This window comes from Chaetura pelagica, unplaced genomic scaffold (genome assembly GCF_000747805.2).
Source record: "Chaetura pelagica isolate M959 unplaced genomic scaffold, ChaPel_1.0 scaffold275, whole genome shotgun sequence".
Lineage (NCBI taxonomy): Eukaryota > Metazoa > Chordata > Aves > Apodiformes > Apodidae > Chaetura > Chaetura pelagica.
This window is the reverse complement of record NW_009953486.1, coordinates 3,374,855-3,387,388: the sequence shown is the minus strand read 5'-3', so window position 1 is coordinate 3,387,388 and position 12,534 is coordinate 3,374,855. Positions and strand designations below refer to the sequence as shown.

Here is a 12,534-nt window from a genome sequence, read left to right as displayed (position 1 = left end):
CGCTCCGTCGGCTGGTTCGGGGCTGCTGGTCCCTCCGCCCTCCGCCCCGCGATGCTCGCGGCTCTGCCCGCTTCTGCGGGACGTTCCCGGGCTCCGCTCCGCTGCCCGCGTCCCACGGACCTGCTCGCTGCGCTGCTGCTCCTGCAGGTAGGTGCGGCGCGGGTTGCGGGCGCTGCGCTCCTTTCCCTTCCCGCAGGGACCGGGGCTCCGGCCGCGCGTTGCTTGTTCCGCGGTGCCTCCGAGAAACGGTGGCTCCTCTGTCCCCGGTACCGCGCTCAGGTCTCTTGGAAGGGAGTTTCCAGAGTCGCGAGCCCTCTGCTCCTCCTGCTAGGGACACCAACGTGTTCCTGCCTCGCATGGGGCACCGGGGTTAGCTCTTTGGGATTAAGGACCCCCAGCAGTAATTCCGTGGCATTTCCACGAGTGTTTCTGTGGGGTTCGTGGGCCTGAATTGGGTTGTTCCTTTTTAGCAGTGACAACATCAGGAACTGCTATGGCAGTGGTCTGAGCCATTGCTGTGCAACTGGTGCACATGGAGGAGTGTGGAAGCCATAATATACACAATCAAAGCTTCCAGTATCATAAAGAGTGGCCACACAGACACAAAGCAGAAAGCAGCTTGTCTGGGGGTCCAGCACAGACAAAGTTTAATTGAGCTGGCAGTGCTGAGCCTGGAACAAAGCTAGTAACTACTACAGGTAAGTGCCAAGTTAAAGCCTTCCTTGCTGTTTTCCCATCACAGAGGTTTTCCCCAGGTCATACAACAGCTTTACTGAACAGCAGCTCCAAGGCAGTCCTGGTGAGCCCCCAGTGCCTGGCAAGTTATAACCATGGCAATTTTATAAGTATTTTGTTTCTTCATATGATGGTCACAGGGTAAAAGCTCGACCTTTGCTCAAGTCTAGGCAGGAAGAACTCTGCTTGATTTCTTTTTAAGAGCCACTGAAGATATTTGATGGAATGAGTCATAAAACCCCAAAGTTTCCAAGAAAAGCAGTGAGAACTAGGAGGAAGGTGTTCAAGTTACCTGTGAGCTAGTGGCAGCAGTGTAATTTGAGTACTGCCATATTCTTTTGTGGTGAAAGATTTAAAGTAAAAAGCAGTGTTTGAAGCTGGTGCAGGAATCTTGTGCTTATAAAAGGGCAAATCTTGCCAATTAGGGTGCAGTCACCATTCCCAGCAATTTATTTTACTCATTTGGTTTAGAGACTCTGGTCCAGTGTTCATCTTCTGGGAAATCAGCTGTGTTTGGGACACTGAAAGTCACCTATTAGAGTCTCTGAGAACCTGAAATACTCCCTAGATGTAACTGTTTCCAGTAGCAGGTTTGTGTCCTGCCAGTCCCAGGCAATTCTGAAGGAGCACTAGACCTTGAGACAGAGGTGACTATTTTAAAGACTAGAGATACTTTGTTTAAGAAAAACCTTAGAGGTAATACCATGGCTTTTTAGATGGACTGTTTCCATGTTTCTGGGACTGACCGGAGAAATTAATATCCAAGCTGTCATGCCAATTCATTTGGAATGAGATGGATGAAATTTGTGGCATTTCCAGGGTTAGATAAACTTCAACATGATGCTGTCAAAACTGGATCATTATGTTTCTGTGAAGTCAGTTTCCTCCTAGACAACGTATCAATGGTTTCTAGTTAACCATGTTCTTACAGTCACCCTTTTTCCCTCCACAAGGTTACTGCTGCCAGCGCTTTTTCTCGTGAAATTGAAAATATCCCTCTAAGGGAAGCCATCCAAAAGAGGAATGGTCAGGTTTGTAGCCTATATTATACAATAACAGATACACAACAGCTAATGTGTAAACTCTGACACTAACTACACTTCTTTATCCAACAGTGGATAGATTATGATCAATTAGGCAGTCTACGTCCTCTACATCGTACAAAAAGGACCTGGATTATCACTACCATTGATATTCAAGAGGAGGACAAAGGACCATTCCCAAAATATGCTGGACAGGTACAAACAGCCTTTTCGCAGAAGTTCTTGGACCTCACATATTTTTTACAATAAAACACCAAAGATAGGAGAGGGCAAGAATTGTGCATCAAACAGCACCTTTAAAAAAAACAGAAACAACTTATTTGTTCAGAGTTGTCTTATTTACACAGAGTTGTGTAGAATTGTGTGTTTAGTGGGTGATTTGCTCCTTTCTATGGGAACTGCAGGCATACTCAGGAGAAAGAAAACTATAGAGTTAGCAAGGTAAGAGAGTAATTGCAGAGAGCTGTGTACCTGCACATTGTGCAGAGACAACTCATGCTGTGACCCAGGAAATTGTTGAGTTGGCTGAGAACAAACCTGTAAGTGAGGCCCTATCTGCAAAGAGAATGTAGGAAGGAAAATAATTGATCTGAAGTCTTTTTATTTCTGTTTTGTCTTTCCCACTCACACTGCATTGTACTGTTCCTCTTTTCAAAAGCTGTTCAATAACAAATCATTTAATACATCAATAAAATACTTAATCAGTGGACCTGGGGTAGATGAATCTCCAGAGATTGGATTGTTTTCTATAGAAGATGATGCAAATGGGCATGTCTTTGTACATCGTACCATTGACAGAGAAAAGACTTCAACTTTTCAGGTAACACTCCTTAGAAAAATAAAGCTGTTTACAAGTATTTACTGCTTTTTCATGGCTAAATGATTCACAATAATGAGACACACCTTTAAGAACTGGTAACTTCCTCATCACTATCGTTTAGAAACCTTTGTGGCTTGTTTCGTCTTACACAAATATCTGTACACTTCTATCTTATTTTTGGCATGACCTTTGATAATGATAAAAAAATGAAAAGGTTGTCCTAAAATTCAAAGCATGTTACAGCCATAGTGGCCGGAACCCCGAGTTGTAAACCCAAAAACTCCCAATCCAAGAGAAGGGAAGCAAATAGTTGTGGTGTCCTTAGGTTTATTCTGTGATTATTTCTATTTATGTCTCCATGGACTAACTGTTCTTAACTGATAGTTAGCATTCCATGTGGCTGTCTGTGCAAGGTCTTCCTTTCCATAATGAAGAGATAAATTTTTGGGAGCTTTATATTCTCCATCACTGGACACATGGCTGTTCCAAGCCAAACACTCTGGACTGGACATTCATGGATATGGAGCCAAAAACATCATAGAAATGCAGCTAGAGAAAACTGAATGCATCACTCAAATAAATAATTCAGAACTGGGAAGCACATGTGAAAGAATTATTTTGTCTGTCCCCAAGGATAATGATGTATTTTATATTAGGCAGTCATTTCAAATAACCCAGATCCAAATCCAGGCACTGATTTTTTGAAAAGTATTGTTAAATGCAAACAATCACCATTATGAATCTACTACCTTTGAAAGGTGAAATAATGACTTAGTGATACAAGTCAAAACAAATGCCAGCCAAATTTGACCAAAGCGCCTTCAAAATTCAACGTTCCTTGTTCTATTCTGTTATCTAAATGATACCATTCACTCCATTCTAATATCTGTGTCTCTGCTCATTTAGATACGTTTTGATATTGTGCACAGAAAAACTGGTCAACCATTGGACCACCCTTTATTTTTCAAGATAAATGTTAAGGATATTAATGACAATGCACCTGAGTTTCCCAAGGAGGAATATAGTGTTACAGTAAGAGAGACCCACAGTAAAGGTAAGTGCCATCCAAACAAGGGAGAACACTGGTTTGTGTATGACTGCTTTCTTTTATTTCCTCTGTCTTTCTCTTTTCTGTGATACTATGTCTGTTCTCCTCCCCAGGTTTTACTTAAACTCTCATGGGTTTAGGTATTTCCTGTGATGGACTGTTTCCTGCCTCTTGACTCCTTGTCTGATTAACCTCAGTGTACATTAGCATAATGTTGGAGACATTCTGGAAAAACTCTGAAAATACTTCTTAACTACAAGCCAAGACTTTAACTAATCTGCACTCTGGATCTAGAACATGTACATGCACATTGCTTCACAGAAGGTGGTCAGACACACTGTTGTAGAAATACAAAGATTTAATCTGGGTTGTGTAGACATTTAGGCATGGTGCCAACTGCTCAGAAGCTGGATGAGAGCTGAAATAAATAACTAGTGAACGTTTTTGATAAAATAATTTCAGGAGTGTGATAAATCTCTCTAGTGTCTAAGTACTTTCAGCAGATTTGCTACAGAAATAAGGTGGGGGCCAGAGCCTTTGCAGGGATAACCATAGCAACAGGAGACTTGTGTGCAACAGGAGACTCCTAGGACTTGTGTGTCCAAAAGTCTGAAGACAGCCATGAGAAACTCCATGTGAAGGCTAAATGCTTTTATTAATGTCTCAATTCTTCATCCTAGATGAGCCAGTTTTTCAAGTTACTGCCTTGGACAGAGATGAAGATGGCAATGTGAATTCTCAGGTGTCCTATTCTCTAAGTATGCAAAAGCCCCTTTCAGATGGATTCACATTTAATATTGATCCTACCACAGGATTAATACTTCTGTCAGGATGCTTGGATTATGAGGTGATGTACATATGACAGCTTCTTATCATTTAATGCATGATATGTATTAAGTACATGTTAATAAGGTGTAAGGGGACGGAGAGTCTCACATCCAGCTTTGTAGCCATGATGTGGGAACTGCTTCTGAACTAAGTTTGGAAGTTTCTTTCTTCTGTTTTTCAGACTGCCAGCTCTTTCAAACTTCTGATTAAAGCCAGTGACCATGGAACTCCCCAGCTGTCATCTACTGTAATAGTGAATGTAGCTGTTGAAGATGCAAACAACCACCATCCTGTGTTTACTAGTGATAATGTAAGGAAAAACTACTTTACCGAACTTTCCTAATACAGTTTGGTATTTAAAACTGCTTCAAACTGCTAAACACACCAAGCAGTGGAAATGGGAATCCTCAGACACGTGCAGAACACGGCCAGAACGTATGCTCTGATGAGTTAAAAGCTGTGAAGGAGTAGACAGCTACACTTTAGTTCAGATAAGAGCTGTCTGTTTTCAGGCTCTGGTCCCATTAGGAGCTCAGGCCCCATAAAGACTGTTGTGATTTGCATGTTGACCCATTGATGTGATTCAGCCCTGGCTGGCAGCACCATGCAGCTGCTTGCTCACTCCCCTGAGATGGGATGGGGGAGAGGACAAGAAAAGCAAAATAGGTAAAGCAAAAGCCACATGTGGAAACAAAGCAAAATAAGGAATTAATTCACCACTTCCCATTGGCAGGTAGATGTTTAGCCATACTCAGGAAAGCAGAGCTTCATCACATATAATGGATACTTGGCAAGATAAATGCCCTAAGTGTCCTCCCTTTCCTCCTTCTTGCCTGCAGCTTTTATTGCTGAGCAGGATGCCATATGGCATGGGATATCCCTTTCGTCCTTTGGGGTCAGCTGTGCTGGCTGTGTCCTCTCCCAGCTTCTTGTGCACCCCCAGCCTACCTGCTAGTGGGGCAGTGTGAGAAGCAGAACAAAGCCTAGACACTGTGTTAGCACCCTTATGCAGTGACAAAAACAACCCTGTGTGATCAACACCGTTTTCATCACAAATCCAAAGCATAGCATCATACAAGCTCCTATGAAGAAAATAAATTAGCCCAGCCAAAATCAGGGCATACCTCCAGAGTGCAAAGTCATGTCAGGCACTGGTATGTGTAAATATTTGAAGGTGTGAACAGTAAGAGAGGTACCAAGTTACAACAGTGCATGCGAAGTCACCTGTGAAGACAAACACACTGGAGTCTGTTACCATGGTAGGTCTCCTACCTGCAGAATGGTCTTTGGAAGACCTGAGAGAATAAGGTTATCTAATCTGCCAGAACAGGTTTATACAAGAAATCAATACTGCCTCATCACTAACTCCAGTATAGTAAAATCCCCAGCCTACTCACAGCAGTGATTTGTTTCCTCTGAGTGCATGTATTATTCTTTTAAAAGCTGTGATGCAAGGACAGTATTATTTACATATTAGAAGGCAAGAGTCTGAATTTTCAGATCTCAACCAGTGACCAACTTATATGAAGTAAATAAACCCAAAATACATTTTAGTACCATCTTGTCTTTTAAGTCATATTTCTGCCTCAGGTGATTTAACTGGCATTTTTTAGCCTGTCTTTGGAGTGCTAGTTACGCAAGCTGGTGGCTGCATTGCACCATCAAAAACTTCAACCACTGTGAAGAAATTACCTAAGTCTCATACAAACTTGCTTCCTGCATGGTCAGGTATGTAACATCTGCAGACTAGTTCTGGCCAAAGCCTGTATGCACCATGCTCTCCAACACAGCAGAAGACAATCTTGGATGAAAAGCCCCAGTGGCATTGATGGCCCTATTGGTATAGCCAATATTAGGAGAGATAAGTAGTCTCCTGATTTTAGAGGAAGATCAGGTTTAGTAATAAATTCTTTATGAAGTCAGTGGGAATGTGTTGAAGGAAAGTTAATTCTGTAACTCCCATAGGGGTTCTCTGTCACCAAGTGGAGACACATGAACCACTGCAGATAATGCCAGTCTGTGCAGAAAGTAGCTCCACATAGTCTGGTGGTGGAGCTCTGGCTCAGAAGTGGCTAACAAGCTTCCTCCTCTCAGGGAATAGAAATAATCCTCATTTCTTTCCTTTCCCTTCCCAGTACCAGCTGCAGATTTCAGCAGGTCAAGAACATCCAGCTGTACTAAGGCTCCACGTGGAAGATAGAGACTCTCCCAACACTCCTGCTTGGAGAGCAAAATACAGAGTGATGAAAGGCAACGAGAAGGAACAGTTCACCATTGAGACAGATCCAGACACAAATGAAGGCATTTTGAGTATTACCAAGGTAAGGAGTAGTAACAGATGAGCATCGTGTAGCGTGGCCAGTCTGATTACAAGACCAATAGTTTAGTAACTGAGCTGAGTTTGGTGAGCTGAGCTGTATGCTCCAGGTGCACAGAGACGACTGCCAAACCAAAGGTCACAACTGCTAATCAGACTTTTGTCTGGGGTTTTCAGCCTCTTGACTATGAAGATGACTCTGAGATGAGACTTGTCATTTCTGTAGCAAATGAAGAAGCTTTTTTCCTCTGTAAAAACGGCACTGTGATGATCCCAAGCCTAGAATCCATAAATACAACTGTGTACATCAAGGTCTTGGAATCACAACGTGTTCCAAGGTTTCATCCTCCTATACTTACTGTCCAAAGAGAAGATTCAGTGAAGCCTGGGAGAGTGTTTAGGAGGTATCCTGCCACATATCCAAATGATGTGCCCAGTAATATAAAGTAAGTAGAGATGCTTTTAACTCTCAGAATAAGAAGTAGCTTAGGAATATAAAGAGACTTTCAAGTTTAATTTGGTATATGTACATATGTAAATAAACGTGCATATATATATTTACAGTTATATATATTATATTAGAGGTGCAGGTTTCCTATTGATGATACTGCAGATCATCACCAGATAGCTGGTTCTCTAAGATACAATTTACAGGTTCAGTCAGTCCTTGGTTGCCAGATTTTTCTATTGTCTTCATAATACTTTTGCAAAAAAATCATGTTGCATTGTTTGTATTTTACTTCTGATGTCAAGATTTTGATTTTGATAGAGTTAACAAATTAAGCATCACTAACATGTAAAAATACCTACAGAGCTCAAAAGGACAAAGAAAAATGCAGTAGAAAATTTATATTATTCAAAATCCTTTTAAGAAAATATGGCACTTGTAACTTTTCCTTTCTTTTTAAGATATGAGCTAGCCCATGACCCAGATAGTTGGCTGAGTGTGGATGAGAATTCTGGAATTCTTACTGTGGCAAAAGAATTTGATCAAGAATCTCCTCATGTGAACAACAGCCTGTACACCATCATTGTTCATGGTATTGATCATGGTAAGTAGCCAGCCAGAAAATATTTAAGCAGTATTTGGCCTGTTTGAGATGAGGTACATGTTATTACAAAATGATAGCAATCCTAAGGATGTAAGTGGAGAATGATAAAGCAGAACACTCAAATGTTTAAAACTTGTATTATTTGTGACACGGTAGCATAAATGACAGACATCCTGCCAGGTGACTGGGTGTTGCCCATACCTAGTTATGAGTGTTTTTCTGTTTCTTTTCTCTGTCTAGGTATTCCACCACAGACTGCTACTGGTACTATCCTGCTTTACTTGTCTGACATTAATGATCATATGCCAATGTTAGTGGATCCTTCTTTAGATGTGTGTGACAAAAATGAAGGGACCCCTTTCATTATAAGAGCTAAGTCTGCTCCCATCAGTTCACATTCTGGGCCATTTACATTTGAGCTGGCTGAGGACCCTGAAGATGTGAAGCATAATTGGAAATTAGGAAGGAACTTTGGTGAGTTCTTCCTTTCATGTCCTTTATGGCAACTTTATTGTCGCTTGCGTGCTGGCTACTTATTTCAGTGTCTTTTACCTTTATGGTTTGTTACTGATTTGTCTCAATGAGACTGAAAGGACATAGAAGAACAGCTTTCAAAATATAAACTTACAGCAATTTGAAAAAAGTCTCATGGTTGTTCATCTCTGCTGAGGACAGGACCAGAAGCAATGTGCTCCAGTTGCAGAAAGTGGGTGGAACCACTTCTGCCTTTGATTAACAACCTAATGAATTCCAGGGGTTATCAGTGCTGCCATACCAGAATGCAACAAGACTGGGACAGATCTCTTTGCTCAGAAGGCTCTGCAGGGTGCTAAAGTGGGATTGTCCTATTTACTATGGTGCATTAAGGCTTGAAACAGTATTTGAAAATCAGGTGCAAATGAGTTTCCCTTTAATTATCAACAGAAGGGTCTATATCAGACTTCTTTCTATGAGCTTTGAAATGATTTGCTTGTCTTCTTTTTAGGGGAGTCAGTTGAGCTTTTAATGTTAAGAAGCCTCCCACAAGGTACCTACTTGGTGCCCATCATTATTCAGGACAGCCAAGGATTTTCTACAAGGCAGAATCAGCAAGTTAGGCTCTGCTTTTGCCCAGATGGACATACATGTAAAGATTCTCCCCTTCCACAAACAGCAGTGAGACTTGGAGGTGGTGCCATTGCAATAATAGTGATTGTTTTCTTATTACTACTGGGTAAGTAACTTATGCAAGCAAGTTATTTGTTGCCTGCCCATTGGATCTCATTGCTATTGCAGCTCATGAACATGTGCTAAAATCTATCAGCCTTAACAGGAAAGACCATTTGCCATAGTGAGTTGGAGTGTAGTCAAGGTGCAAGCAGTTAATACTTGCACTCTTTATGGTGCTTTCATCCATGTGTCCCAGTCAATGACCCATGCTCTCTTTAAATTTTAGAAAGACCTTAGTTTCCTACCTAACAAAAAATTGATAGATTATCTGACTGCTATTCCTCTGACTACTTCTGAGTGACCCAGTATGTCTGCCTGCTCAGTGCAGGCTCTCTGCAGACAACAGCTTGGCTTCCTGAAGCAGATGAACCACTCCACACCCAGCGTTGCATCTGTACAGCTACATTGCTGGAGTTTCTGAGTTAGCTCATTTGGAATTGGGCTGGGTACCACTCTATTGAGCCATACAGATGTAGTCACAGTGCCCACTACACCATTCCCTTTCTTCTTTCAACAGTTTCCAGTATTCTACTTTGCCAGTTTTATGTGCCAGGATCTAAAAGCAAAGCCATTATTCTACCTGAAGAAGGTGAACAGACTTTCATTAATTATAATGAAGAGAGCAGAACATATTTGTCTCAGGTAAGTGCAGAAGCACATATTCCCATTACCCACCAGTGCTGTGTGGCTGAATCTGGTACTAGTCATCTCTTTCATCATGTTTCCTCTGGTTTTGGTATTAAGCAAAAGCAATCTTTTTTTTTCTTTTTCTTTTCTTTTTTTTTTTTTTTTACTGTTAAGCATGCCTTGGGAGTAGTGGCATGGACTGGATAATGTCTTGTGACTGACTATAATCACTCCTACCATTTTTCCGCATCTGCAGGACCTTCCCAGGTGCCTCATCCTGCTGATGAATCCAACAGATGAGGAGGCACATCATCTCTTTTCACACTGCACATACTAGTGTTTTCACCAAAGGAGTAAATGAAAGTGAAAAAGGGCATAGTTTGCCAAAAAAGTGTGATCCTTCTCAGCCTAGTTCAGTTTCTTATTAATACCATCCCTTGCCCTCTCTGCAGGCTGAGCTTGATCTAACAGATCATACTGTTCTCTCACCTGTGTCTGTGAAGTCTGGAAAAGCATCGATTGCTGAGGTAACTGCCTGTTTGCTTATACAAATGCCCTTTTTCTATACCACACAATTTGGTAATCCCAAGGATGAGGTTGATATTAATAATAGTGGGAAGAGTAATGCAATATAGTTAAATTAGAAAATGTCACTTGTTGGAGATTCCACTGGAATTTAAAATACTGTTGACAACTTATTTTTGTCTAACAGCTTTCAGTTTGAAACTGGCACTTTTCATTAGTTACTGTTCTAAATATTTGGAAGTGTAATTTCTTCCAAAATTCTTATCACAGTAAATGAATTGATATGCACAAGATTTTATTCAGTTCTTGGCATAAGTGAAATGGAACCATTGTTCTTCAAATATCTATCAAAACATGCTGGTCAACATCTACTTAATATATTGTAAAAGTGTGGATAGGATTTATGAGTAATTTTATGAATCTTAAGATGTACTTCTGGGCGTTTGAAGGCTTTTTAGTTTTGTTCCATAGATTTTTGTGCTGTATTCTCTAACTGATGTCTGTTTTTATTGTAAAGAACACCTGAAGAAAATTATGTTCTAAATAAGTAGGTGACTGCCATGTCTTCTGTTCATAAGTATGTAGTGACCACCAAGAGACTCTAAGAACAATCTCTGTCTTACAGCAGGCAAAGAAAATGTAAAATAGTCTTTTTTATGTATTTGAGAACCCAATTCCACAATCCTAAAGACTGTCATTAGGAGCTAGGATTACCTGTGTGAATAGACATTAAGTTCTGAGGTCATGCCACTAACAAAAAGGAATCCAATACATTTAGAGTAAGAAACATACTTAATTACTGGAGATTATGAAGAACATCTACTACTGGTGACTCCATGTACAACGTGGAGTGTGTACTCATAAGAAACAGTCCCTGAACAGAAAAAGCTGCAGTGTAACTGGATAAGACAGCACAAGAGAAATGGATGTAACAGTTGGATTTATTTGTATCTGAAAGTGGGTGGCTGTATGGTGGTCAAACCTGAGATGCTCTGTCTGTCTGCCAGGATGGCCTGTACCCTAGTTATGAGGCATTCCAAACAAGACACCTTGATCACATCACACAGACAGTGGACAAAATACTGGGTCAGGTAAGAAATGAATGTTGAGTCCCTCCTTTGTCAAGTTGGCTTGTAAGAATAGGAAAAAAGGCTGACAAAACTAGAAAGCTGCAACAGCTTCAGCTACTCTCTCAGCCCACATCTAGGAAGCATTACAATCAAAAGCAAGGGATATATTTGATGGGGAAACATTGAAGACTTTTCTGTGTTGAAAATGTCTTGTCTTTTAAACTTCTTGTTGCCCCTAGCTGGTCACTTCAAGGCTGGAGTCTGTCACCTCTAACAAATTCTTCATGATGGGGAAGGGAAGCAGGGTTAAAATGCTTTCAGCTGCTGTGCAGGGTTAAAGTTCAGCTGCCTGCTCTTTCACTGCTGTGCTATCAAGGGAAATCCCTGTTCCTCTTGCCATGTTCTGTCTGGATGTTCATAGGGCTGTTCTCCATGCTTCCCTGGGCCAAACTGCCTGTCTCCACACAGCTTGATAGCTGTCTGGTCCAGGACAGATCAAACACTCTTTTCTACCTCATTTGTACTTGAGGGGAAGTTCAGGTTCTGATGCTTTTGCAACTGAGAGTTTCAGTGAAACTTTCCTGATCAGGGAAAGACTAATACTCTTCACTGTAATCTGGTTTGCCTGCCCAATTTGCATATAATTAATTCCTTGAATTTCTGAAAGGGAAATAGGAGCTTTCATGATGATTTCCATTGTTTCTTCCCTTGTTTAGAAACTGTATTACCAAAATGCACTGGAAGATTATGGGGCCATCTACGAACCTTACAGATATGCTGAAGAAGGAGACCTAGAACAAAGTCACTCTGTCTGCTCTGACTCCATTGGCAGTGAGGATGTGCCTGCTGATTTTTTGAACACTCTGGGACCAAAGTTTTCTGCTCTGGAAAAAATCTGTCAGAAGAAATTTCCATCATTCAATTAATTTCAGAAGTCTGACTACTTTATGGGGTTGCAAAGACTGCAAGCAGAAGCACCAAGAAATTTGGGAAAAAAAGAACCATCTGCACTAGAAAGCATTGCAGTATGTTTGCATCAAGTGCACCTGGCTGGCCTTTTTCTTTCTGCCTACACTGTTCTTGTGCCTGGGGCAGGAACATGACATGTCTGGAAGGAGCACTCTACTCAGATGATGACTGATTTTGGCATATTCCGTGCAGGCTTATGAGAAAAGAAGATCTGATATTAAGGATCCTCAATTTACTATGCAGAGGAAAAAAACAACAAACAAAAAACCAGATCTACTAGACTAGACAGTC

The 12,534-nt window shown here is 41.1% G+C and overlaps 1 protein-coding gene across 1 annotated transcript in view; it reads left to right on the top strand.

Annotated features, from left to right (window-relative positions):
* Positions 1–12,200, top strand: part of CDH26 (cadherin 26) — a 14,033-nt gene extending 1,833 nt beyond the window's left edge. Inside the window, exons 2-14 of the mRNA XM_009998742.1 lie at positions 1,873–1,973; positions 2,437–2,598; positions 3,505–3,652; positions 4,327–4,493; positions 4,656–4,784; positions 6,610–6,795; positions 6,969–7,237; positions 7,701–7,843; positions 8,084–8,317; positions 9,570–9,694; positions 10,132–10,206; positions 11,212–11,295; positions 11,991–12,200. Coding sequence (XP_009997044.1) covers positions 1,873–1,973; positions 2,437–2,598; positions 3,505–3,652; positions 4,327–4,493; positions 4,656–4,784; positions 6,610–6,795; positions 6,969–7,237; positions 7,701–7,843; positions 8,084–8,317; positions 9,570–9,694; positions 10,132–10,206; positions 11,212–11,295; positions 11,991–12,200 — 2,033 coding nt within the window. The remainder of the gene's footprint in view (positions 1–1,872; positions 1,974–2,436; positions 2,599–3,504; positions 3,653–4,326; positions 4,494–4,655; positions 4,785–6,609; positions 6,796–6,968; positions 7,238–7,700; positions 7,844–8,083; positions 8,318–9,569; positions 9,695–10,131; positions 10,207–11,211; positions 11,296–11,990) is intronic.
* The last annotated feature ends 334 nt before the right edge of the window (positions 12,201–12,534 follow it).